The 27755-nt window shown below is 36.6% G+C and overlaps 3 protein-coding genes across 6 annotated transcripts; 1 reads left to right on the top strand and 2 right to left on the bottom strand.

Moving 5' to 3' along the window:
* The first annotated feature begins 1282 nt into the window (after positions 1-1282).
* Positions 1283-21308, top strand: Side-iii (sidestep III). 3 transcript variants are annotated; one of them, XM_083032859.1, is made up of 16 exons: positions 1283-2214; positions 2373-4787; positions 5131-5625; positions 9947-10079; positions 10740-10948; positions 11414-11524; positions 12440-12646; positions 13974-14119; positions 14253-14403; positions 14968-15098; positions 15684-15843; positions 16621-16920; positions 18063-18383; positions 19240-19530; positions 19957-20066; positions 20725-21308. In XM_083032859.1, exons 3-16 carry the CDS (start codon positions 5439-5441, stop codon positions 20836-20838), a joined length of 2571 nt encoding a protein of 856 aa, XP_082888985.1. In that variant the 5' UTR covers positions 1283-2214; positions 2373-4787; positions 5131-5438; the 3' UTR covers positions 20839-21308. The 3 variants fall into 3 exon arrangements, with proteins under 3 accessions (XP_082888985.1, XP_082888986.1, XP_082888984.1); XM_083032860.1 differs by having other exon boundaries at positions 1283-4787; positions 5213-5625; XM_083032858.1 differs by having other exon boundaries at positions 1283-4787.
* Med6 (mediator complex subunit 6) lies at positions 19334-27588 on the bottom strand. Of its 2 annotated transcripts, XM_083032862.1 has the most exons (6): positions 27330-27588; positions 26843-27002; positions 26583-26757; positions 26174-26420; positions 25990-26081; positions 19334-19469 (listed from the first exon to the last, which is right to left on the bottom strand). In XM_083032862.1, exons 1-5 carry the CDS (start codon positions 27358-27360, stop codon positions 26002-26004), a joined length of 693 nt encoding a protein of 230 aa, XP_082888988.1. In that variant the 5' UTR covers positions 27361-27588; the 3' UTR covers positions 19334-19469; positions 25990-26001. The 2 variants fall into 2 exon arrangements, with proteins under 2 accessions (XP_082888988.1, XP_082888987.1); XM_083032861.1 differs by lacking the exon at positions 19334-19469 and having other exon boundaries at positions 25857-26081.
* On the bottom strand, positions 22224-25591 carry LOC145933289 (uncharacterized). Its single transcript, XM_083032864.1, has 3 exons — positions 24708-25591; positions 23311-23568; positions 22224-22618 (listed from the first exon to the last, which is right to left on the bottom strand). The coding sequence occupies exons 1-3, from the start codon at positions 24867-24869 to the stop codon at positions 22364-22366; spliced, it is 675 nt and encodes a 224-aa protein (XP_082888990.1). The 5' UTR covers positions 24870-25591; the 3' UTR covers positions 22224-22363.
* Positions 27589-27755: the final 167 nt, after the last annotated feature.

Here is a 27755-nt window from a genome sequence, read left to right as displayed (position 1 = left end):
TTATAAACATTTCTTAATTAAAATCACCTTAATTAAAGTTATCTCAATTAAAAATTAATACGGAATATATAATAAACTATTATATATTGTTTTTATTAGTTTTTATATAATCTATATTTAAATTTTCAAGGCTATAAGCAAGCCTTGCAACTTTGTTTTCAGCATAAATTTCCGCGAAAGGAAAGGTTGATCTCGAATTTGTCGAAAATACGCTTCTCAAGTTTGATGTAAACTTTATGAAACACCCCGTATACCGTGTAGGTCCCGGTGCCTCCAATTTGTTTTCTCATGAATACTTTCCTCCGATCCTGGCGACGGCGTGAATGCACCGTTCGCGCAGTCGCACTCGCAGTAGATACAGACAGTCACCAGGAAAGTCTGCGAATCGAAATCTCGGGGTAAGTCTTTGCCACCCCTCTATTTTATACATCTTCCAATTTAATTTTCATTTATTTGCATAATAAAATTAAAATAATAAAATATTTTCTAAAAGTAAGCGACATAAATTAATGTAAAATATGGCTCAAATGTGAAAATTTATAAACGTCATATATTTTATCATAATTTGTTAAAAATATATATTGCAGAATTTTTTGTCCAATAATAAAGATATGTATATTGTAAAAATATATAAATAAAATTACAAATAGCAATAATACCGCGAGAAATGCAAATTAAAAGATCCATAGACCCATATAGACTATAATAAAAAAAAATTCCAATAATGTAGAGAGAAATGTTTAAAAGCTTGTCTCACAAATGACTATAATTACGCGAATCAGAATATAAAATAGATTTTATATGATAGACTATATTTTGCATCGTGCCATATTTTAATCCGACGATTAGATTACACATTGCAGCTTTGACAGTTTTAACTTCATAATCTATTATTCGATTCAGAGGAATAAATAATCGAATGAACGTTCGAGTATTATTATCGAGTTTAATTCAATTTAACTCCTCACTTCGGAATTCAATCCGATAGCGCATTCGAATATAAAATATATCGATTATTAAAATTCGCGAGATCGCATCTCAAATAATAATCGTGATAACCTCGATGTATCTGTGTGATTAAAAATAAAAAAAATTCATCCCCTCTGAAATCTTCCAAGGGATAAATTCGCGCGATTCTCTTCGCATTCCGGGACACCCCGCGGACAGTCGCCATCGTCTTGCACCCCCTGGACGGACAGCCCTGCGCGGCAGCACGTTCTCCACCACCGCCGCCTTCGCCGCCTTCCGTACGGGGGTTGTACATCGCGCGGGCATCGAAACGCGTCGAAACGCGACGCGGTCGGGGATCGGACTGACTCGCGCGAATCGATCGGCGGCCCCGCGTCTCCCGTCGTCGTCGTCGTCGTCGTCGTCGTCCTCTTTCACCCGCACGGCGCCGATTATAGCGGCGTGTCCGCGCGACGAGGAAGCGTGCAGCGCGTCGCACGCGACAGCACGCGTCACGAGAACGTCGGGAATTTTGTCATACGGTGCGGAGAGTCGCGAGGGGCTCGAAAAACGGAGAGGCTTCTAGCGCCGGTCGAAAAGACGAGAGGAATCGCGGGAGATAGATAGCCGTCGATGCCGGCTCGCGACCTCGTTACTACGAAGATCGGACGGGCGGGATTCTTCCCTTTCCCTCCTGCTGTGAATGAGAGTGCGAAATTTTCCTTCCGGAAGATGATTGTGAGAAACGATCGAATCATCGACGTGGTGGAATGTTGAAACTCGACGTTCAACGATCTGCTGGCTGGCAACGGGTGCGCGTGATAATAGAAATCGGTGCTTCAGCTAACTAATATATAAATTGGAGAGCAATTTAGAGGAGAGATTTAAAAAAAAATTTTTTTGGGGAGGGAAATATGCGCGAATAATCGGCCGTTTCCTGCGAAAAAAAAAAAAATCGTCGAGCCATCAATTACGCTTGTTAAGCAAAGCGATTAACACCGCTAAAAAGGTTGAAAAACTGAACCAATCGATTCTAAATATCTTTTAAATCAAATTTTTTTGGAGAGTGTGAGAGAGAGAAAATCAAACGTGAGAGAGGGTAAAGATCAAACGCGGAAGCGAGAGAACAACGAACCGCTGTGCAACTGCTCGCTATTTATCGCGCGGAAATTTTTGCTCTCTGTCAAAAAGTAAAACAATTCGCGCCATTGAAAAGCGAAACGCATGTTTGCCGCTGTTGGGAAATAGAGTCAGATTTATATAAGGGTAAATTTTTCCACAAACTCGTCCGTCGCTTTCGAGTGTTTTGCCGTTTTTACGTGTGTTTTATATCGTCGTTTTTTCATATACATATATATATACATAAATATATATACTATATATATATATACGCGCACCTTATACATTTTATATATCCCCGACAGTGTCTTTTCCGCGAGAGTTCTCGAAATGATACGAGGGATGATTGATCACGGCGGAAATTGAGGAGGACCAGCAGCAGGATAACAACCAGCAAGAGAGTATCGAGGTGCACGGATCTCTTTCTTTCTCTCTCGAAACACCGATCTGTCATCGCCATTGTCGAATCGCCTAACGGCGGCCCTAAAACCTACCCTATACCCCCGAAGGGGGTAGTAGACCCGGAGGGACGCAGGGATAATCCCCCGCAGAGAAAGGCGGGTGCGTCTCTCTCTCTCTCTTTCTCGTCAAAACGCGTTGCGCCATTTCAGGTGCGAGCTTCGCGTGTGCGAGTGTGCTTTAGTGTGCTTTCGAGTGCTTCGAGGTGCGCTTCCTCTCGCACGCGAATTACACGAATAGGCGAGGAAAGAAATTCAACGAGCATCAAAAGACCCGGTGATTAATGAGCGCGGGTAATTAAGAAACATTAGGGAAGGCTGCCGAACGACTCCTCGAGATCCTCGTACTATTCGGAGAGAGCGTGTCGCTCTCCCCGCCGCCCCTCCCCCGTTTCCCCTCTTCACCCCCACCCTCACCCCCGTCTCTTCAAGAGGATCCTAGCCGGAGGACATCGCCGCGGGGTTGACGGTGGAAGGAGGCCGTCTACCTTCGAGGTAAGAGGAAGGGAGAGAGAAAGAGAGAGAGACAGAGAGAGGGTGAAAGAGAAAGAGAGGGGATGGGAGGCCTTTAGGGGTGGAAAATCGTTGGAGAATACCGTCGCGGTGAAATCACTCCTCTCGAACGCTCGCGAGACGATCAGACCGCGAAGCATCCCCTGCCGGGCCGTCCTTTTGCCTGCCTTCGCCCTCTCGTTGTGGGGTGGAAGTGGAGGAAGTGGCTGTCTGATCTCCGGACGGAATGACAATAAGATTCCCCTTTGATTAATCGACGGAACAGAGAGAGAGAGAGAAAGGGAAAGAGAGAAAGAGAGAGATATATATATAATTAGTCTTCTCTCCGCGCTCGAAGCGGCGGATTGTTTTGCAAGTGTTAAGAAGTTTCGGCTCTGCTTATAGAACCGACTAAATATAACTGTAGCCGAGTAACTTGTAACTAATTCAAACGAGCGAGCGACGTTTGAAATAGTTTGCCGCACGCGTTGAAATACCGTTCCTTCACCAAAATGTGTGTATGTGTATGAGTGGACACGAGAGTAAAGCATAAATTAATAAAAATAGCGAATATATACAATAAAAAAAGGGATACATCAGTGGATCGATATACCTGTGGATCGTGGAGAACGTTTTCGAAAAAGACGTGTGAAAGAAACACTCGAGTGTGTGCAACGATTAATCAGGCGATGTGATTAACGTCAATATTGTCCCTTGATTTAAGGTTTAATTCGACTAAATCTTCTCGTTCTTCGCATCTCGAGGCTGATCACCAGGGGCGAACTTTCCGCGGAAACAGACGTGTGCGACAATAACGCGAATGATTTCGGAAGGAGACGGTATAAGTAGAGTGGATCGAAATTATAGAATCGTGTGCAGCCAGTGGAAGAGGTCGGCGCTTGATCAGACGAACCGACCGGCCCCAGCAGCCAAGCTGCACTACTGAAAGGAACTCATTTGCTTAAGGAGATCTTTTGCTGTACAAACACACACACACACACAGACAGACACACATACATGTACACGTATATGTAATCTACGTCCGTCTATAAAATTGTGCATCACAATCAAGAAAGAGAGTATCTTTAACGAGCGTGTATCTCTGCGTTCACGGATGAACCGATAATGATAACAATAACACGTCAATGTAATAACGAGATAGTGCAAGAAATTTGTAATAATCCATCACGTATCATCGCGAGGGGAAATATCGACGGAAAATTTCGATGCAGGTCGTGGATGTGTTTTTGCGATGTCCATCTTTATTTGAGCCGCGGCGCACGTCAATTTGAAACGCAACAGTGAGTAATCCCGAGCTCCATGCATCTTTCTGGACGAATACCGGGGATGTAATCGACAACGATAACCACGAACGATAACAAATCACGCGAAGAGAGCGAAGGCAGCGAGAAAAATTGCGGCAAAAGGAACGACGAATTGTCGAGCACGATATAAAAGCTATGGTTTACGAAGGACGAATTGGTGAAAAATAATGGTGAGAGAATATTATAACGTAAAATGATAAGCAAGCACGCAACGAGAGAGGAAGGAAAAGAGAGCGCAATTGGATGTAACAACGTGACTGAGGACAATAACGCTAAGAGAGGATAATCGAAGGCAATCACGTGAAAACATGAGCCGTTGTTGAACTTGATACCGTGACATAATCGAAAACGGCGATATATTTTAGCAACGGATCGATCGGGACGGGACAGATATTGCGACAGCAATAGGCGAGGCAACGTTAACATCGTCAAGTTTATGCAGAAGGTTCGTGCCCGTATAAATTTTTTTTATCTGTAAAAATATATGTTGTTCATTCTCATCTTTTATCAATTTTAGTTAGCATCGCGATTATTAGCATTTTTCTAATTAAAACATTATTGTAGCATATTTTCTAATTAGAAAAGAATACTATAATAATTTTAAGTAGAAAATAATACTTAATTATATTTACTTCTTTATTTTTTAAATTATTTTAATCACTTTTAAAGTAATTCGCAAACTCAAATCTTAATTATTAGCCAAAAGTGAAAAAGATTTTATCGTTTAACAATATTTTTAATCTCTTATTTTTATTAATGCATTATTTTATATATATAAATTAAAACAGGTATATAAATTAATACAACGATCTAAGAAATAACGTAAAGTGAGGGAAGAATCGTGGCAAACCTTTTGCACTGACTTGATAGTGATACGGGGTGCGATATACAAATTAAGAACGCGGTGAAAAGGAAGTGGAGATTCGTCGTCCGGGTATTTCGATGTGCTTCGACGACGGGCGATCGAGGAACCTGAAGGATTCGCGCTCGATTAGGTGAGCGCGTGTTCGTCCCGCACGCAAGATCCGGGACGGGGGCTCTTCTCTTCGCGGAGTGGAATGACAATAAGGGGACAAGGTGCCCGCGGGGTGGTATCATGCGGAGGACGACGGATCTGAGCGGTGCAGCAGCGAGGTGTCCGGCGAAGGTGTCGCATCCCTTACGTGGGATGGCACTCGGGACGCTGGCCGAGATTGCGGTGAGACTCGTGATTAGCGGCTACATATTCGCCGTGGTCGTCTACGTGAATGCCAGCGGCAACTGGGATAAGGACGATGACCTAGGTAGGCGAATCCTCCGAAACACGTACGATCGGGATTAACCCGCTTCCCTGAACTCGCTCGAGTGTGTATGTAACAGTGTCCCAGAATCGCGTTGACTCCGAACTAGAGGTATTTCGTGACTGAATTTTTTTTCCCCGATTTTTCTGTTCATTTTTTTTTTTTTTTTTTACCCTTTCGAGCGAGTTCAAACCTGGATTTTTAACGTCATTTTTAACGCTACCGAAAGTCGCAATTGCCAGTTGTTGCGTTAGGTATTTCTGTAACTCGAGAGGCTCGAGAGTTGAAATTCTGTTAAAGTCCGCTTATAAAGTCAAATGATAAATATACTTATTTACTTAGTAACGGAACAATGTTTATCAGTTAACTCCTAACGGACTCTTAGCTTGATAGAATTTCATTTCTGAAATTGAAGATATCTAAAGTTTAGTTCGCGAGAAGTTCTCCAATCGCTAATTACTCGAAAACTATCGATGTTTCGATATCCTTGTTGTGAGAAAGCACAAGTTAGCCGAGTTATGCGATTAAAAATTCATCCGGGTGATTTTGGGACACATATTATATTCTTGGGTATTATATTTTTATGAAAGAATATAAAAATATAATAAAGAATCAGTTATATATACAAAAAAGAAATATAAATGCAATTGAATAATAAAAAATATCACGCTCATCTTTCTGCAAAAATATCGGGCAAGAAAGTGATTGAATAAGCCAAAACTTATTCTTGCTTCCGTTTTAAATTATACGATATTAACGAAGAAAGAAAATTTACTGAATAATGTTATATTAGTCTTAATTTTGTCGCTTCGATTGTTGTGCACATTCAACATATTCGGCGTAGAATGAAGCTCTCTATATATAGCTTTTGTGCGCAAAATGGAACCCAATATGTATTTTATAAATGCATATTGAAAAGTGGAAAACTGACAAAGTCATGAAATTGAAAACTGTTAGAATCGATATTTACAAAGTTACGGTATTTTTTAAAATGAAACTGGATCGAAATGCGTAACAGCCAAGGTTGAATGCACTCTTAAAAACGTTATAGAATAATAAATAAGTTCCTGTTAATGGTACCGGTAGGCTTGATCAAAAGTACGAAGCTTTCACAGCTCTTGAATATATAATCCGTCCCTTACAGCAATTTATATATAAAAATTTTCTAGTAGTTATATATATATATTTTTTTCCCCCGGAGTATTTTTTGTCTCTTCGCTCTCAACATTAAACCCTTGTTCGGAAGACTTATTCAAAGTTATTTCCATTTGTACATTCGCGCGTTGTCAGTTCCCATTTATTCATCTTTGAAATACTTTCGATATAAAAAATGACACGCGTTTAAATAGATGGAACAGATAATAATCGCGCTGATACGGGAGAAAGATGCTAAAAAAGATAAATGGCTCGTAGCATGTACATTTTTCATCGGAGCGTCACAAACAAACGTGAAAACGATATCCTGCCGGAAGAGTTCGTATTCGTGTTACAGACGTCGTTCGATTGATGAAAATTGCGGCGTATCGGAAAACGGGAAATCAGACGCAGCTTGTTGCGCGATCGGACCGGAAATCACTTAGAGCGTGAAACCTGCTCAAAGAAATGTTACACAGCGTAATTATATTTCGTGCTGCGCCGGGCGGAAATTCTCCATTATGCGCGAAAACGAACTTCATTAGTGATATTTTTCAAGCTGCTTTCCCGTCGCTTTATTCGAAGCAAAAGAAAGTAAAGCGGCTTTCTTTTTATAGAAGAGACAGGACTCTTTCTCACGTTCAAACGGAATGTTAAATTGAAGAGAGAGAGAGAGAGAAAGAGAGAGATAAAAACAGCCCTTAAAATATCTACACACATTTCTTGATGCGACTTTATTTCGCGAAATGAATGCGAAATGATATTATTCGTTTAGAAAACCCTCTCTCGATGACGTTACTTCAACGTAATTAGAATCAGTGACAGATAGTCCCAGGGAACAAATTTAATTTCAATTTCACCGCTCAATCTCTCGCTTTCGTATACTCGATTTGCATGTGTACGTCTGAATGATTTTACTTATAATTTATTTTTTTCATGTATTTCACTAATTGAATATAACTAATTTAATAAATTTCTAAGTTCTCTCATAACATAAAAGCTCTAGCGTTACACAGCTCATTAAACTAATTAACCTAATATAATTGATAATTCACAAAATGTCACAAGTTATTAAATGTAAATAGCCTTCAAAATTACATTAAAGTTTAAAACTACATTATATTTTATGTAGTAGCTTTGCGCATTTGTGAAAATTATTAACTCAATTATTAAGCGACCTGTAATGTTAGCTTTTTCGTTCTAAGAAAACAGAGGAGGTATTGTAAGTAAAATTATTCAAAGCGTTGTGAAGTTAATGAGATTTAGCCATGAAAGTATTAAAAGTTGCATTGTTGTTTACAGCAAATTCCAAAGAAATTGTTAAAAATCAGAGAGACCGAGGAGAGACTTCATAACGCTCTTTAAATCTCCACTTCAATTATTTAATTCAAATACAATTAAAAAAAAGAAAAAAATTATTTATGCGACGCTTGATTATTTTTAGTCGCTAATTATTCGTCTATTACGAATGAAATTCTTTCGTAAAAATGTGATTAATTTTGTCGCATTGACTGTCATGTAGAGTTCAGTCAACTTTGTAAGAACCTAAGTGAAAAGAGCATATGTCTGATAAATAAATAAACGCACACTAATAAAATGCAATCTCTTTTCGATAGATAGACTCGGTTATCTCGGTCTAATCTAATTTTTTCTATCGCAGTTGAATCTTAACCAGGGTTGGGAAAGTTACTTTATAAAAGTAACTCGTTACCTTACCGTTATTTTTTCTAAAAAGTAACTCGTTACTAATTTTTAAAAGTAACTCGTTACCATTACCGTTACTTAAAACGTAACGAGTCGTTACAATTTCCGTTACTTTTTTTTTACAATTCGGATGTATGTTAGATTGTTCCATATAAAATGTCCAATTTTGCAATATAAATTTTTTAAAACTTTTTTGTCAATAAAAATCTTTATACATATATTTATACATGTTTTATATATCATTTTGAAATTCAAAATTTGCCTTTTTATATCTAATTTTATTTTTCGATTTAATTAGTTTTGAATGTATTTTTTTCAACAATTTTTTTAGTATGAATAAACATAATTTTCGCGTGCTTTTTTTGTATGAGTAGAAAAGTAGCCATAATGTTGCAGTAGCCGCTCGAAATATTAACGCTGAATTCGGCGAGAACTCTGTCAACGAACGCATCAGTATAAAAAATTTAAATTTGAAGATAAAAGCCTCATAAATGACGATCGTAGACCTGAGACTATCGTTGATGACATTAAATGTTGAGGCATTAAAGGTTGAAGCGGATCAACGTCAAACTGTTAGAAATGCGAGTAGAACGGTTCTTATTTTGATTAATAAAGTTAAGTCTGAAAAATATTGTTTCTTTATATTTTTTAATAAAAAATTTATTTTTTCATAAAAAGATATATAATATTTTTCAAACTTAATTTTATTAATCAAAGTAAGAACCGTTCTACGCATTTCTAACAGTTTGACGTTGATCCGCTTCAATCTTTAATGCTTCAACCTTTAATGTCATCAAAGATAATTTCAAGTCCACGATCGTTATTTATGAGACTTTTATCTTCAAATTTAAATTTTTTATATTGGGGCATTCGTTGACAAAATTCTCACCGAATGGAGCATTAATATTTCGAGCGGCTGCTGCAACATTATGGCCACTTTTCTCTCATATCAAAAGAGCACCCAAAAATCACGTTTATTCATATTGAAATAAATGTTGAAGAAAATACATTCGAAATCAATTAAATCAAGGAATAAAATCAGATATAAAAAGACAAATTGTGACTTTTAAAGTGATATATAAAACATGTATAAATATATATAAAGATTTTTATTGACAAAGAAAGCTTTAAAAAGTTTACATTGCATAATTGGACATTTTATATAACCCTAATACTATATCCGAATTAACATACATAATACAATAAATATAATAGTAGTCAACTAGGACGCTTTCCACTTTTATCAATATGTTCCTTTGTATGAAAATTATACCGAGTAAATCCGGAAAAAGTAACGACAAAAGTAACGGTTAAATTCGTTACTCGTTACCGAAAAATGTAACAAAGTTACTTTGTTACATTTTTCGTTACAAATAAAATTTGTAACGCGTTACTTCCCAACCCTGATCTTGACATAAATCAATAAGACACAAAGAATCATTTGCCGACAACCACCACATTAATCATTCTTCTTTCACTTTCTCAGTGTCCACGTCTAAGGTCAGCGCCGTACTTGGTCGTACCGCCACTTTGCCTTGCGACATTGAGCCGTCCACGCGAGAAGATCGCGTCTACATGGTACTTTGGTTCCGCGATTATGCGGTGAAACCCATTTACAGGCAAGTATTTTACAGTGTATTATAATTAAAAAAAGGAGTTGAAAAACCACGCGAAAAAAGCTTGTTTCTACACTAACAATGAGAGAATTTTCTCTTAGAATTTATCCTGAAAATCATGGTAATCGTGGGACAATATGGTATGGAAAGAATTTTATGAGAATTTCTCTGATTAATATATTTATCACAAAAAAATAATATCTATCACAATAAAATATAAAATATGTTTGATTAATTTTTCTATGCAGTTTAATAAAATTAATCAAACATATTTTATATTATTATTTTTATTGTGATAAATATTAATCAGAGAAATTCTTATAAAATTCTTTCCATACCATATTGTCCCATGATTACCATGATTTTCAGGGTAAATTCTATGTGTATGAATCAAGATAACCGCTAATATTTCTCTTTATATAAATTCAGAATTATATTTGCAAGATTAAAAAAAAAATATATATATATACATATATAATTACACAAGTTATATGAAAATTTATTATATATTTCTATCATATCATATTTCCTCTTTATATAGAATCTTCCTTCCTCAATTAAATAATTATTAGCTTTCTTAAAATATATTCAAGCACAATGATATAAAAACGATGATAAAAATGGCATGTGAGAGAAATGTACGAATTGTACAACGATTCTCAGTTTTGACGTGCGAGGCCGATCCTTTAACAAGGCCCTGAACTGGTCGGACAGCACCGCCGTAGGGCCCAGGGCCTACTTCGTCACCGTGACGAAACCCGCCGCCCTTTCCCTGGAGGCTGTCCAGTTGGACGACGAGGGCGTCTACAGATGCCGCGTAGACTTCAAGAACTCGCCGACCAAGAACTTCCAAGTGAATCTCACGGTGATCGGTGAGAGAAAACTCATTAACCGTAACGACCGCCGTAACATTGCCCCGGTATGATTAACTGCGCTCCTTAACGCGTAAAACGCTTCCAGGATCGTCTGAAGATTTCTCTCTCTCTCTCTCTCTCTCTCTCGTGGCAAGAAAAAGGAGGGAGGGAGCGGAATATTAGCTGCAGTTAGCGTTGGCCGATACGCGGCGGTCCTTTTTCATCTCAAGATGCAAAGTTAAACTTGCCGGAACAATCTCGCTCACTTCCCTCGTCTCCCGCGGTTTCGCTAATTGAAGGGCCCGGTGGGCAACGCGGCGCGGTCTAACCCACTTTCCTCGTAACTTTGGGGGCGAATTAATCGAAATTTCATTTTTGCAACTTTCAAATTAACTTTCGCGAGTTCTTAAAAAGACTCCGGGACCGCTTATTCGAGCCATTATCCGTCAATTATGGAAAACGAACGCGATATTGTGTTCGCAGTGCCGCCGCATCAGCTGCTCATCTATGACAGTTCCGGGGTGCAAGTGGAGAACGTCGCCGGACCCTTCCGGGTCGGGATGGAGTTTGGCTTGTCTTGCGAAGTGAGAGGAGGTAAGTCGTCATGTGTATATTCCGATACATACATTCATATCTTCGACTTTGATTTGTTAAGAAATTTAAGCAGATAAAAGCGCATATCCTCTCGCGCGCTTATCACATCTCGTATCTCTGCTCACGAGTTATTTACATTCGCAATTATGTTTTCACGTGTACGTTTGAGTGTATTTCAATTTATAGTTCTGCACCAAGAGACGGCAAATTAGCATTAGCGTACAGTCAATTAATTACGCGCACGCGAGCCGTATCGCGGTTATGAAACAATTGTTTCCTTATAATCTCCCCCTTCTCATAACTATTCTTTTTCGAGACCGATTAATGGCAGAGACAGGAGAGGGTGAAATACGGGTGTTTCAAGAGATAAAACAAATCTCTCTCCGCGTTTTAAAAACAGCAATGAATTCACCGGGCGCGATTCGCATTTCCATTTGTAAAATTTCATCCGTTAATATCCCTCCTTGAGAGAAATCAGGTTTCTCATTAATATGTTTAGTCAGAGATACGAATCTCGGCGAGAGAGTGTGACAAATTACCCGACTCGGCCCACATTACACGCGTAACCTCCGGTGTAAATCCCTCCCCCTCCCTCTTCCGAGATCGCGTGAACAAATAAAAAGAGAGAGAGAGAAAGAGAAAGAGATATATATATGTATATACACCGGTGGGCTATCGTTGGCAATTAAATAGGAGCCCTGGCCTGGTACTAAGTGGCCAGACTACGGGTATTACGCGGGCGCGCCCGATCGGAGACACCCGGTATTAAGGGTAATTATGGCCCTCCGGTGATTTGTCTGCTGTCACGCGAGTCTGATCGACGACGGTACCGCGAAAAGAGTGGAGGGGGAAGGAAGGGGAGTTAATTAGCCGCGTATAATTTCCGTTGCTTTCCGTGCTTTCGCGGACGCGAAGGGAAACCCACCCCTGTGGTGAGCTGGCTGGTGGACGGCAAGGAGGTGAACGGCAGACTCGAGGAGTTCGAGAACCAGAACATCGTCGTCAGCAAATTGACGGTGCCGCAGCTGCGACGGGAGCACCGCAACACGACGTACAAATGCCGGGCGAGCAACACGCATCTAATACCGCCGCTGGAGAAGTCGGTGATCCTCGACGTTTATCGTAAGAGAGAGAGAGAGAGAGAGAGAGGAGTGCCTTTATATATTTATATATTCTTCCCCGGGGCCGCGCGAAGAGAAAATATTTTCGCGGAAGTGCGAAAGTAACTTTAATCTCGCTTAGTCTTTCGGTAGTATGAATATAGCGATTGATGCAGCGATTTAAAAATGTACACTAAGAGAATTTTCTCTTAGAATTTACCCTGAAAATCATGGTAATCGTGGGACAATATGGTATGGAAAGAATTTTATGAGAATTTCTCTAATTAATATTTATCGCGATGAAAATAATTATATCTATCACAATAAAATATAAAATCTTTGATTAATTTTACTAAACTATATAGTAATTAATAATTGTGATAGATATTATTTTTTATTGTAATAAATAAGCAGAGAAACTCTCATAAAATTCTTTCCACACCATATTGTCTCACGATTACCATGATTTTCAGGGTAAATTCTAAGAGAAAATTCTCTCTGTGTGTAGAAATATTTTTCTCTTTTTTTATTTAGATTTTCTCTTATACTTGCGGTAGTTTGGTGTGAAAGCAATTGACACTTTTGACTTATTAAGCGATAAAAAAATATTGAAAAGTCAAAGGTCATCAAAGATTAACATAATAATCCATTTTGATTGCATATAAAGCGCGCAATCGACTGCGCATTTAGGAAGTTGTATATGTACCGCGAGTGAGAAGACCTCAATTAAATGAGGTAACGCGTATATTTGACAAAAATGGCATTTATTTGTAATATTGGTTATACAACCTCTAATTATGCTTTTGCAAAGTTAATCAAAATCCCCGTGGAATTCAGCCTGTTAATAATTCACATTAGTTAAATTTCGACCGCGAAAAGTAATCCTTTCGCATTTACGTTATCGACTCGATAAATTATTGACAGGTTTGTTGAAAATAGGAGCGAAGCGAACATGTTATAATTATATAATAGCTTATACGCAACGGTGAAAATATATTTGATCTTCTTTAATTCACTCGGATGTGAATATGAAATTTCTAAAAGTAATAATCTCTAGAAATAATCAAATATCTATCTCTAGATATATAATAATTTCTAAAACTAATTGAATAATAATCTTCTACAACCCCTTTAAATATATATTTTTGTCAAAAGTGACTAAACTTAATTTTTATTAAAAATTACATAAAAGCGCGCGATTAATAAGAAATCTAAAAAAAAAAAAAAAATAAGATGTCGAAAAAGATACCGAAAAATGGATTCGCTTTTAAGTTTCAAATTTTTAAGAAGAATACTCGTATCATTCGCAGTCTAATACGCAATAAGAATGATTCACCGGTCGTTTCCAGTAAAACCGCTAACTGTGAAGATACTGTCGAAATTAACGATCATGGAGACGGAGAAGGACTACTCCATCACCTGCGAAACGACAGGCTCGCATCCCCGCGCTCGCATCACCTGGATCGAGGGGAACGAGACATTTCGGAATGGCAAGGTCGATATAAAACGATACTTTGAAATACGATTTACGCGACGGTGTGCAATTTTTTTTTTTTTTCTTTTCTCGATCCACCGGGGTGGGAGAGAAATTATCCCGTCTCCCAATTATCCGATTAATATGCCGGCAGATGATGGAGAGCGGCAACGCGTCGGTAGTTTTGAGCACCCTGATATTCTCACCCGTCCCCGACGATCACGGAAAGATCCTCAAGTGCCGCGGCGAAAATGCGGCCCTGACGGATGCGTATTTGGAGGACTTCTTCAAACTGAATGTCGTCTGTAAGGAACTCTTTGAAAACTCGATACAGACACAGTTATCTGCCTTACAATTGATCGCCCTTAATATCACGTTAACATTTCTTAATGATTAGATTTAGTAATAAATTTTTGCAATGTTACGAGAAAAATGCATTTTTATAAGGAATATAATATTTCTCAATTGGACAAGAATATTAAAATATATGTCTAAATATATATAATGTCCTCTCAAAGTAATAGATCAATTAAAAATCAAAGTTTCATTTAGCTGTAATGTATATCTCGTTCATTTTGATTAATAGCCAATAATTTAGAATCGATTGAAAGATGTACAAAATACAAATACGAATGACACTCAACAGGTTCTGCTATTTCTACCCTCTGATCAGTAATTCGTAAATCTGTTACACGAATAGTCGCGTGTCTTGTTATTGATATCCTCTTGCTTTCTTTATGTGTTCCGGCAGCTTTAATATTTTACGACCACTTTTTTTGGGGCCTATCGAAATATTTCATTAGACGTACGCGTACGCGATCACACACACTACATAAAGTATTAAACCTTTCGAAAACTCTTCTCTCTAGTTCCACCTAAAGTACAGTTGCATCTGGGTAGCACCCTAAATGCGGAGAACATAAAGGAGGGCGATGACGTCTACTTCGAATGCAAAGTACGCGCTAATCCGGAGCATCACAAAATCACCTGGCGCCATAACGTAAGTCCACAATCATAATAATAAATCTACTTTAGAATATTCTATGAAATCTTGGAGGTTTTTTTAAAAATTTCAATATAATTAATTCTAATTTTTCTTTCCAAAAAGAGTATTTAATACGTTTGAAAAAAAAGTACTGATGATTAAATACAAAGAATGGGAGATCTGAAAACACATGTCAATCTTTTATTATACGAGAGAGAATCGATAGCAACTTTTTTATTTCAATAAAGATCGACCTGAATCATGATGCTTTATAACAGAGAACTTTTAAGACGTTATCAGTTAACTTCCAAAAAAAAATTTTACTCTCAATTTAAAAAAAAATATAATAATAATAATGTAAGAGAAATTTGAAAAAAGTATATACTAAATTTTAAGTTACATATCGAATATTTGTGGGAAAAAAAAACTCCATTGAACGAAATTTTTCTCCCTTCTGGACCAGAACAGTTTGTTACGGGACGAAAAATTTTACACGATATCGATTTGCCACCCTCTCTTTTCTTATTACCGAAGAAATATGGTATAAAACGCTATCGTATCTCAACCTCCGTGTTAAACGCGTTAATCCATCAATGACAGGGCGCCGTGCTGACGCAAAACTATTCGGCTGGTATCATCATGAGCACCCAGAGCCTGGTGCTGCAGGGTATAGGTCGCGACAACGCGGGAAATTACACGTGTCTAGCCAGCAACGATCGGGGAGAAACGACAAGTCCGATTGTGAATCTAAGAGTACAGTGTAAGTAGATAAGTTTCATCTCTCAGTAACACTGATCCCCCGTCCCCCCCCGAAAAAGCGAACGTATAACTTCGGTCGATCGAACGTCGAGGTAATTGATGGGATTTCAATAAATTAAAGTTTCGCTATTTGAATATAGAGAGATATTTATAGGGTATATATATATTTTGCATAAATAGATTTAAATATCCAAATACGCATTATTTATCGTATATAAATATTTATGCGTAAGTACATACATAAATATTTAATACGCGTCTATTTATATCATAAATTAACAGCGAAATCTATATAAAAGTGAATTATTAACATGCCCGATTGCCAAAAGTATATATTATTGCGGTAAAATGAACCTTTGACCTTTTCACATTGCTAAAAGTTAACATTTAACGTTGTTCCTCCTGTTTCGACCGGGTATAAACTCCAAAATACGCGTTACACAATATGCCAACTGCGCGTAATTGTGTTCGGTAGCGGAATATCGCGGACGTCAGATATGAAGGATTACATTTTAGAAGCCAATTTATTTTCAACCCTCCTCTATCCAAGCCCTGTTGCCAACGGCGAACAACATAATTCTACCGATTAAGGGCGAATAAAACGGCGCTTAAACTCGGTATAATCCCACTAGTCGTCAAACTTGTGCAAAGATCGATAGCGGAGATGAAATTATTTCTCCTTCTTTTGACAGTTTCACTTACTTTTTTTCGCATTGTATGAGAATGTGCGTCTTTATTTCCTTTCTTTTTTCCCTCCCTTCTCGTTACGCGCGACCAGTCGCGCCGGTTTGCACGTTGAAGGAGGTAACGATCATCGGGGCCTCTCTGGAGGAATCCGTCAAGGTGCGCTGCGAGGTCGACGCCGACCCGAGCGAGGTGGACTTTTTCTGGGAGTTCAACAACAGCGGCGAGAACTTCGAGGTCACCGGCCAGGCCAGATTAGACGGTAACAACGGCACTATGAGCGAGCTCATCTACACCCCCCAATCCGAAAGGGATTACGGTGCCCTGACCTGCAGGGGTAGGAACGCGATAGGGAAGCAGGAGACGCCTTGCATCTATCAAGTCATTCCGGCAGGTACATTTATCGCGTCATGCACAGAGAGAATTTTCTCTTAGAGCTTTACCCTGAGAATCCTGGTAATCGTGGGACAATATGATATTGAAAATATTTTATAAGAATTTCTTTGAAATATTTATCACAATAAAAATAATAATATCTATTACAATAAAATATAAAATATGTTTGATTAATTTTACTATGCAGTTTAGTAAAATTAATCAAACATGTTTTATATTTTATTGTAATAGTAATGTATTGTCCCACGATTACCATAAATTCTTTCAGAGTGGAGCAAGATGGAATTTTTGGTCAGGATTTATTTGATCGGATAATCATAATCTTTAATCTTTTTTTTTTTTTTTTTGTCGAACTCGTAATATAAAAACTCACCTCGTTCCTGCTTTTAGAGAGAGAAATATATTTTGTCTCGGAAATATTTAAATATTATGTATTTTCGTTGCATCGTGCTTGACGTAAGCATATAATATTTCGATGTTCGTATTTGGAACTCTGTCGACGCGGATATTTACGCTCTTTTTTTTCATCCGATTCGCTTGCAGTTGGCTTATCATACACAGTGTTTCGTAAACTCGAAACTATTTGTCTTAATATTAGTTTTCTGCAGAGTGTATTATTTTTTACTTATCCCGTTTATTTAGATTCTTTCTACTTTATATCTGATTCGCGTTGAATGCCGAAGAAAAAAGGAAATATCTATACTTTATATTTTTATCTAATATTTTGTACGTATAATCTTGATTTTCTCTTGCGCTTCTCAACAGCGAGAATATATCGAGAATCCTTTAAAAAATAACATACGCGTATATTTCGCGAATATATATACACTGGAAAAAAAATTTGTTAACTTGACTAAACCTTTCAATTAAATAACTATTTTGTTAATTGAACATATATTAATATTTAAGTCAAATATACGTTTTGTTAGATTTAATATGTTATATTTAATTTAAACATTTCTATATGTTCAATTAACAAAATAATATTTAGTTGAACGATTTAGTCAAGTTAACAAATTTTTTTTCAGTGTATCTTCTAATAAAAAAAACTTTCCATAATAAAATTAAAATCTTAAGTGAAAAATGTCAAGTAAGAGAAGCCAACTCGACCTCTCTCGTGACGAAAACGCGTCTGTGCAGTGAAACCGAATCCCCTGAACAATTGCACCATCAAGGCGTCGTTAAATCAGAGTTCGGAGATTCTGGAGGTCGAGTGCGTGCCGGGATACGACGGCGGACTTCACCAGGAGTTTCGCCTCGAGGCTTACGAGGTGCTGACCGGCACTCTTCGGGTGAACGCATCTAGCGTATCAGCCGATCTGCCGATCTTCCGGATCGCCGTGGCAGATCTTTTGCCAGCCACGCACTTCTACCTGGTGACGTACGCCGTGAACGCTAAGGGTCGCAGCGAAGTGTCGCTGCTGGAGGACATAATGTTGCGAGACTCGGAGAAGCATACGGGTAATTGAACCTCAAGACGGGTGTGTTTGTGTGTTTGTGTCCCAAAGTTAAATTCTCAATCTATAAACTCTCAATCCAGTTTCTTTTTTTCTTCTTTTGAACTCAATATGTAAATAGATTCGTGTTTTACGTTTTAAAACCTGATCCCCTTTTATAACAGCGGTATTGATATACAGAAATGACACGTTAATAGAACGTCTTTATACGTTTTTACAAGGCATTAATATCAAAGCTTTTCGAATTTTCGAAATAATCATTTTGGAGTTCTTTTTTTAGAAAAATAATTGATTCAATGGGAGAAATTTAAAACGTATTCTTTCGTAAAAGAAGATTAAATCAAGCATTGAATAAAAAATTGATAATCTATTTAAAAAATTGCCTTAAAAAAGAATCGATAGAAATTTATCCTCTATAATTTAATTTACAATTTTCGAAATTGACGAATAGTTGCATTTAAATTTTCGATAAAATTATTGAAAAAAATAGAGCTTTTAATTTAATAGTAAAACTGAATAATAATTTTGTGAATGAAAACCTTTATCAAGAGTTCTGCTTTATATTTTATAAAAAAAATTATATATTCGCCATTCATTATTTAAAAGTATATCAGATACTTCTTATTTCTCTCTCTCCTAATTCAGTGAAAGAAGAATGATGTTCATATCATAGCTTGCGATTGTAACAGATGTAACACGATTTCGCTATCGGTTACACATAATTAGTATACTTGATTTTAATGATAATCTTTTTAACAACAAGTTTAATGTATCAAAAAATATACATCGAAAGAAAGTGGACGTTCTTCGACAGGATAGCCAAATCTGTCGCGCAACAGAAAAAATGCATTTACTTACAGATACCGGAGTTAGCATGCTGCCGTTGATTCTCTTGCTGATCGGCTGCCTGTTGGCCTTCGGCGTGACGGTGATCTCGGTGATGCTGATGATGTACCGACGTCGTGGCACCACGTCACCCGTACACATTGAACCCTACATGAAACAGCCGATAATCACGCCGCCGGATTCGAGGAACAATTCGATGCTGGACGTGACCCACGGCGACCACACGTACTTCGTCGAGTACACGCTGAAACAGGTCACCGATTACGCGCTCAATAATCAGCCGGATATCATACAGTCGCCGCAAGGTAAACTGGCATTTTTATTCCCGGTCTCACATGATCCCATCGAATTCAAAAATATCCATCGCAACGAGAGAAAGAGAACTATTTTAGAAATATAGAATCTCAAAAATCAGTCGGATAATACAATTTCTATTTCATCTTGTCCAATCAAGCTCATCACATTGAATGTTATTTTCAATCACAATGACACTTTGCGATGGATATTTTTGTCAAACAACTTGTTCTTATTTAAGCTATATACTATCAAATGAGCAGGATGAGCATGACATTTGCTTAAAATAAGAATGCAATTTTGGAAACTCACGATCATCGATAAATTGGAGTTTTTTGAATTCGTTTACTTAGTTTCCGTTCTCAGTGTTTTATTTAAATCATTTGAAACCGGTTAAAGTAAAATGGATTACAATGAGTCAATACCGATTATTTCAGACCAAGACAAGATTAAACGAGAGCCACAACTGTTTTTGCCAGTGAGACCGGATACATTATTCGCCCCCTACGATATTCACAAGCAGGGGTTGCAGACAAACAGATGTAGCGTAAGTAAACTTTAGAAATTATACAACATTCTTTTAAAAATCAAGAGAACGATCAAAGTGTAGCAATACGAATAGCACCCTATTGCAATCTGTCAAATTGATTCTTGAATCAATCTCATATATCGATATCAAATACATTCTGCCACTTTGTAATTTAGAAAGGAAAGATTCACCTCAATTCTTGTTCTCAAGACAATCTCGAAAATATATCGCAACAAGTGCGACATATAGTCTCTCAATTCTTTCGAATAACGAATATTATTCCTCTATATAATATTTTCTATAATTATCTCAGTAGAGGAATTAAAGTGAGACGTGCCTTCGATTCTTCCTTCGACACTTTAAGAGATGAAGTTTCAATAATTTGAGAGATTCCGACCTTCGATTTGGAAGATTAGAAATTTAATCTATCGTAGATTGAATTTCTATCGATCGCTTATAATTTAAACCAGATTAAACCGACTATCTCTAACCAATCTCGATTCAACTGTAACGCAACCTGTTATGAATAATATCGATCCTTTGAGAAACAGTTGCAGAAAGACCCCCCCCAAAAAAATAATAACCATCATTATCTTAAACTCTAAACTTTTAATCTGTCTTTTCTTTGTAATATCAATCGCATTAAGACACTCGATATTTTCCCTTCGTTTGACAGCTGAATCCGTTCTCCGCGAAACCCTGGGAGCCCATCAGCTTCAAGGCCGATCGCAACCTGATGAAGGAGCTCATCATCGCCAATTCCATACCTGGGCCAGAGAGCTGCGTGTAAACTCGATCGCGGGAGTGAAATACCTACACACACACATATACATACACACACAGCATACATACATGCATACATATACATACACATACGCACACGCTACATAGCACATCAGGACGATCGATTTCGGAAGCCTGAAAACTGTATCGCGCGCGTCGGTTGGACACACGCGGATATCAACGCAAAGTCAACGAATCTCGCGTCTCGCTTGTTAACTCGCGCACCGATGTGACATATCATCACGATGACGATATCGTAGCGGATAACATATACATATCAGCATATCGTAGCATATCGTGGCGCGCCACGATCTCTCTCCCCGAGATCCTCGGGAGTTTAGATCCCCGTCGATCCAGCGCGAGACCGGGACGAGGAGTCGCGAATGTCGTCGTGACACGACCTAGTCGCATAATTTAACCGAACGCTACACATGGTGTACTATTCCAAGTTTAATATATTTTGTGTCAAGTCTTGAAGCGTCTCGTCATTTCATCTAGCGCCATTATATCATCTCTCCTGTCAGCTGTGTGTTTTCCGATTCTCGTTATATATTTTTATATAACAAAATCAGAAATACTACAAATGGTGTATTCTTGTTCTCTAGAGATTTTTATTTTAGCTCATTAAAATTTGCTATCTTGATAAATTATATATATATAGCGTTGTATATTATTAATGTGTGTATGTGTGTGTGTGACATGTTCCAAATACATTTTCTGTATCATTTCAAAAATAATTTATATAATTTGTTATAACAGTCAGTCTAGATTCAATTCGCTTCTCCCTAATTTAAACTGGATTAATTGATCTTTTCTTAGACCAGATCTACATTACATCAAATATATATATATATATATATATATATATATATATATATATATAAATGATTTCTTTCGAAAATAAATTTACTTTTAAACAATCTATCATCTGTAGTGTATTATCACTTTTATATAAAAAGATTCTCAAATATATAAATTCTTTTTATATTTGTATAGCTAATTTATCTCTCTTTCTGTAAAGAAAAAGCAAAAATAAAAAATAAAAATAATTGAAAATCTTATCGACAGAAAAATATATTTTCAGTATTTTAAAAAGCATAGCATACATCTGTGTATGCCTGATATCAAATATTATATCAAATATTTCTAAATATTTATATATTTAAAATATTGCTCGGTCTCTAAGAGAAGCGACATTAAAAATCTCAATTTACTGGATGCACAACCCTATATGAATACACTGAAAAAAAAATTTGTTAACTTGACTAAACCTTTCAACTAAATTACTATTTTGTTAATTGAACATATATTAGTATTTAAGTCAAATATACGTTTTGTTAGATTTAATGTAATATTTAATTTAAATATTTCTATATGTTCAATTAACAAAATAATATTTAGTTGAAAGGTTTAGTCAAGTTAACAATTTTTTTTTCTTTTTTCAGTGTACGATACGAATATGAAATAAAAAATAAAATCGAAACTTCTACCGCCACTTCTAGAGAAAAAAACGAATGATGCGAGGTGCGAACTTAAAATAGGGAGCGTTTAGCATGTTTATATTTAAGAGTCGACGCGAGACAGGTGCGACCACTTCCGCAAGCGGTCGCACCCAGGAAGACACCGTACACCAGAGCGGACCAAACTATCACTCCCACCGCAGCGGCCACCAGTATCAGATGTGCTCGATGACGAACGCGATCTAGGATCCGCAGCATCCACTTGCGGTCCACCGCCGTTCTCCTGGGAGGAGACGCCGCGCGATGCAAGGATGCGGTCGTTACGTCCTAGAGAGACGTGCGGTTTTCAGAGAGAGAATATCCGGTTATAAGCTAATCGGTTAATTATTTAAGAAAGAGATAACTTGCATCTCTATGTACACTACCAGTACAATACAGTATTTTTTAATTATACACAGAGAGAATTTTCTCTTAGAATTTATCCTGAAAAGCATGGTAATCGTGGGACAATATATGGAAAAAATTTTATGACAATTTCTCTGATTAATATTTGTCACAATAAAAAATAATATCTATCACAATAAAATATAAAATATGTTCGATTAATTTCACTACAGTTTAGTAAAAATTAATCAAACATATTTTATATTTTATTGTGATAGATATTATTATTTTTTATTGTGACAAATATTAATCAGAGAAATTGTCATAAAATTCTTTCCATACCATATTGTTCCACGATTACCATAATTTTTAGGGTAAATTCTAAGAGAAAATTCTCTCTGTATATATAATTATATATATAATTATATATAATATATAATTATATATTTTCTTATATATAATTATATATACTTGAATAAAATGATATACTATATATATATAATTTTGTATAATTATAATTTTTTTCTAATTATGATATATTATATATTACAATAAAAAAAAATTATTTGATCGATGAAACCGATTAATAGGGGGAAATCGATCGTCAAAAATGACAATGATCTAGTTTTGTCTACCTCTTCCGCGTTTATCATTTCGACAGTTCGCTTTGTAGGACTTGCAACCGTTTTATGTACTTCGTCGTACTCTTTGTCGTGCGTCTGCTGTACTTTGCCTTCTACCTCGTTTATCTCTTCACTGCGAATTTCACCGTATACTTCGCGGACTTCATAAGGTAATACTTCGTAAGATGCTTCGCTTTTAATAGGCATTTTCCTACGCGTCTCTTCCCTTGCTTCTTCATGTACAGTGCTAGTGGTTAGGTAGCGTTCGCGCTGCATACGATAGAGTTTTTTTTTGTAAACTTATTGTTAATCGCGATAAAAAATAAGAGGAATTATAGGATTCGAAAGGTACACAGAGAGAATTTTCTCTTAGAATTTACCCCGAAAATCATGGTAATTGTGGGACAATATGGTATGGAAAGAATTTTATGAGAATTTCTCTAATTAATATTTATCACAATAAAATATAAAATATGTTTGATAAATTTTACTAAACTGCATAGTAAAATTAATCAAACATATTTTATATTTTATTGTAATAAATATTATTATTTTTATTGTGACAAATATTAATCAGAGAAATTCTTATAAAATTCTTTCCATATTGTGTCTCACGATTACCATGATTTTCAGGGTAAATTCTAAGAGAAAAATCTCTCAGTGTAGGAATCCATGTGTGTTCTGCGAAATTATACAAATTTTCTAAACTTTTATCGTCAAAGTCAGAGTTTCGTTCGTTAATCTCTCTAAAATAAATATTTTTCCAGGTACCAAGACGAGAGATTAACCAAATAACAAGTTGCAAGTTATTTACAATGCAAAATTTTTTATAGTGAATTATATAATAAAATAAACGTGTAAAAAAAGTAATACGGCGACGCATGAAGAAGTGAGAACAAAGCGAACATCCGTCAATTTCTCTATTTCACAAGAAAAAAAAAAAATATTTTGTTATAGTTAATATAAGGAATGCCCCCTCAAATAAGTTTTTACAGTGCATATTTAAATAATATAAATATCATGCATCACGATAAAAAATTTTCAGCATTTCCTTTTCCGTCTTTATTGAAGAATTGCATCTCTACACTCTTGTAAAAGGGTAAGAGACATCGAAAATTTTTCCTCTACCTTTCTATCACTTTCCTATATAAAATGCAATATATATATATAATTTCTTCAGATACGCTTCCTCTTTTCTAAATATTGCACTGCAAATTACGAGACGCTTCGAATTATCGAATGCAAAAGCAACATCAACATGCTTTCGCAAACATCCCGCCCTGCAGGGCTGTATCTTAAAACAGAGAGGGAGAGGTTCTCTAAACAGTGTAAGGATGATTTTAACGCCGCCGAGGGCGTGCAAAGGGGATCGATAGCGTCCAATTACGGAAATGCGCGGAAACCCGTACCTGCATGTTCTGCAGTTTACTTATTTGCTGACGGACCAGGCGAACCACCTTGCATTTCGCGTGTTGACAGTTGGCCAGGAAAACCGCGAGGTTCGTCGTCTGCTCGTCGTCTGCCTCCTCCAGATACCGACAACCGGCGCATGTACGCGCCTCGCATATCATTTCCGACGACGTATAAATTATGATTTCTCGCGATATGCGAAGCGCGATTTGGAGGGATCATTTTTTTCTCACGGATAAAATTTGCCGCCGACGCGGCTGAAGGAACGAACGAATCGTCGTATAAAAATTGAGAAACGCGATTGTCGTCTTTAACGCAAATCGAAAGTTTATTATCTTCATCCCGATCTATTCTGATTTGTATTTTTTTTTTTTACGCTATCTTCTATATACATACCTAAAATGAAATAAACGCGCGTATTCGCGCGATACAAAAATATATGCATGTATATATGTACGTAAATTCAACATAACTTAGTATAATTTCCATTCTGCCAGATTTAAATTTAAGAAAGATCATAAATCTAGCAACAATCGGAAGTAAAACACGCCGATGCGATGCGTAATAATTTCAAATGGCATCATCGATCAATTATTTTTACTTAATAAAATGTTTGCGAAATAAAGTTGAATATTCTCTCTCCGAAAATTAAGACATAACAAAATGTTATTCTTAGATTTTGCTAAAATTTCGACAAACAGTAATGTCGAATACGAAGAGATAAGACTGGCAATGCGATAAAGATGGATTGAGAGGATGTGTGGCCCTGATTTTTCACAACAAAAGAAATTTTAAAGCAAATAAAAACCGAAAGAGATGTGCATCCTGAATCAAAGAAGATAAGGGAGAAGAATTTCGATTATTTTAATTATCCATATCCCTATCAAAGAAGATAAAAATAATGTGAATGCATTTGCATCAAACTGCATTTGCATTTGCATCAAACTGCATTTGCATTTGCATCAAACTGCATTTGCATTTGCATCAGAGTGCTCTTTTAAACATAATTATTTTCAATTAAAGCATGGCAAATATAAAATCGTACGTTCTAAAAATATGTTATTGCACCTTAAAAAAATATATATATAATAAAACTTTCATGTTTGTGTATATATATATGTGTGTGTGTGTGTGTGTGTGTGTGTGTTGTGTATGTGTGTGTTGTATTGTGTGTTTGTGTGTTCTGTGTATGTGTACATATATAAATACCACACTTCTTTTATATTATTTAATATCTTACAAAAATCGGCAATTTTTTATATAAATTTAATTTAAATCTACCTTTATTATTAATTAAGAAACTCTAGGTTTCTTTTCCGGTGGTGGTTTCATATCTTTCTTTTCGGTTTTCACTTCCTGCTTAATCTCTGTAGCTGAAACAATCAAAATCAATAAAGTTAATAAATAATTGAATAAAAGATAAGACAAAAATGAAAGGTAAATGAATACAAAATATGTTACATACAAACTTCTGTCGCTTGGTGCACTGGTTTTGGCACTGGTAAGGGAAATTTACGAGTGAGCTCCGTAAGTAACATGTCCACTCTCTGCCGTTGAAACAACGAGCTAGGCTCTTCTCGTACTGGTGTTTCTTTCTTTGCGGCCAAAGCTTTGCCGTTCTTAAAATCCCAAAAGTAGCCTTTACTAGGATGATATCGCGAGCAGGAGCTAGCTTCTTCAAAGGCAGATTGTAGATGATGAACAGTGGACAACTGCACAATCGACATATTTCTTATTACATGATAATTTACAAGTACCACATTACACGAAAATTAATTAAATTGAAAATATATATATGCAAAGTATTCTTTAAATCTGTATCCAATATTACATAAAATTTAAAATAATATACATTAATATATTTTGTCACTCACCAGTCTGGAACTCACAACGGATCCTAAGTCTGGAGCCTGATAGACAACACCGGCAATAATATAATAATCAGCAACCGGTGAAGCTACAGTTGGCGAATGTCTGTGTTGTTTCCTAATCACATACAGAATTGGCTCTTGCACATGCAGAAGAATATATTCCAAGCCAGTCATATTGCTATAAAAATATAACAACAATAGAGTTAATGAATATGTTCATAATATACATTCATATTCAATGGAGAAGATCGATTGAGACTCACGTCAGTTGATCAGGACTCAAACGCTGCATCTTGACTATCTCATTATTGCAGGTTCTGTCATAAAACGGATTACTCCTTTCGGAAAAGTAGTCCATGATGTTGCTTGGGTTAAGGACGGGGATCCAAGCACTGTCGTGCCAAGACAGGCCTAAAGGATTCTCTGTAAAGAAAAAAACCGATAAAAATTATTAAATATTAATTATATTAAAAATTGAATGAATGTACAAAGATATTTACAGTCTATAATGAGTCGTACGTCGTAAGTAAACTGATCAATTATTACAGTCGATTATTTCAAAAATAATCAATTGTGATTGGTCAATTTACTTACTTGCGACTTGCGACTAACTTCTCATTGTAGACTGGGCATTAACACATCTTTACGATGAAACGATTATTTCGCATATTCATATCAAGTACGACATATATGATATCGAATACTAGTTTTACTTGACGATAAGGAGAGATTAAATTAATAAGTCCTTACCTTGTACTGGAGTTTTTCCAGGCATCATCATATCACTAATATCAGACTTGTGATACAAGAGCGATCGAGAATACAGATTCGTCTGTTACGCAGTATCAAGTGTACTTTTGCTTCTTCTTTGATGGATTTCTATCAGCTATCGGACACAACGTTACAACGTAATCTTCCTTTTCTTTATTTTTTCCGACTTCTTCTGACCGGAGGTAATCACACACATATTTAACGACAAACACATCTCAACCGACTCCCCCTTCGCCGATTAACTGTCGGCGCCATAAATTATAAATGCATAGATCGTCTTTCAAGTGAGAAAAATTGAAATCAAGATGGCGGCGACAAATTTTATCGAACGTACCTGATTGGCTGCGATCGAAAATTCCCTATAGGCGACAGCCAATCATCAACCGCGAGCTCGTTGGACAAATG

This window comes from Prenolepis imparis, unplaced genomic scaffold (assembly GCF_030444845.1).
Source record: "Prenolepis imparis isolate NDT839.2.m4 unplaced genomic scaffold, iyPreImpa1.0 SCAF_3, whole genome shotgun sequence".
In the NCBI taxonomy this organism is placed as follows: Eukaryota; Metazoa; Arthropoda; class Insecta; order Hymenoptera; family Formicidae; genus Prenolepis; species Prenolepis imparis.
Note: the sequence above shows the minus strand (reverse complement) of the source record. Positions and strands in the feature narration are given on the sequence as shown.

Bases quoted from the DNA above. Each gene is read 5' to 3' on its own strand.
- Side-iii (XM_083032859.1), top strand. From the start codon at position 5,439: ATGCGGAGGACGACGGATCTGAGCGGTGCAGCAGCGAGGTGTCCGGCG. The intron at 12,647-13,973 runs GTAAGAGAGAGA...GGTCGTTTCCAG, and splicing joins GGTGATCCTCGACGTTTATC to TAAAACCGCTAACTGTGAAG. The intron at 14,120-14,252 runs GTCGATATAAAA...ATATGCCGGCAG, and splicing joins AGACATTTCGGAATGGCAAG to ATGATGGAGAGCGGCAACGC.
- Med6 (XM_083032862.1), bottom strand. From the start codon at position 27,360: ATGATGATGCCTGGAAAAACTCCAGTACAAG. The intron at 27,003-27,329 runs GTAAGGACTTAT...TTTTCTTTACAG, and splicing joins TGGAAAAACTCCAGTACAAG to AGAATCCTTTAGGCCTGTCT. The intron at 26,421-26,582 runs GTGAGTGACAAA...TCGATTGTGCAG, and splicing joins CCGTTGTGAGTTCCAGACTG to TTGTCCACTGTTCATCATCT.
- LOC145933289 (XM_083032864.1), bottom strand. From the start codon at position 24,869: ATGATATGCGAGGCGCGTACATGCGCCGGTTGTCGGTATCTGGAGGAG. The intron at 23,569-24,707 runs GTACGGGTTTCC...TATCGTATGCAG, and splicing joins GTAAACTGCAGAACATGCAG to CGCGAACGCTACCTAACCAC. The intron at 22,619-23,310 runs GTAGACAAAACT...ACGTCTCTCTAG, and splicing joins AAATGATAAACGCGGAAGAG to GACGTAACGACCGCATCCTT.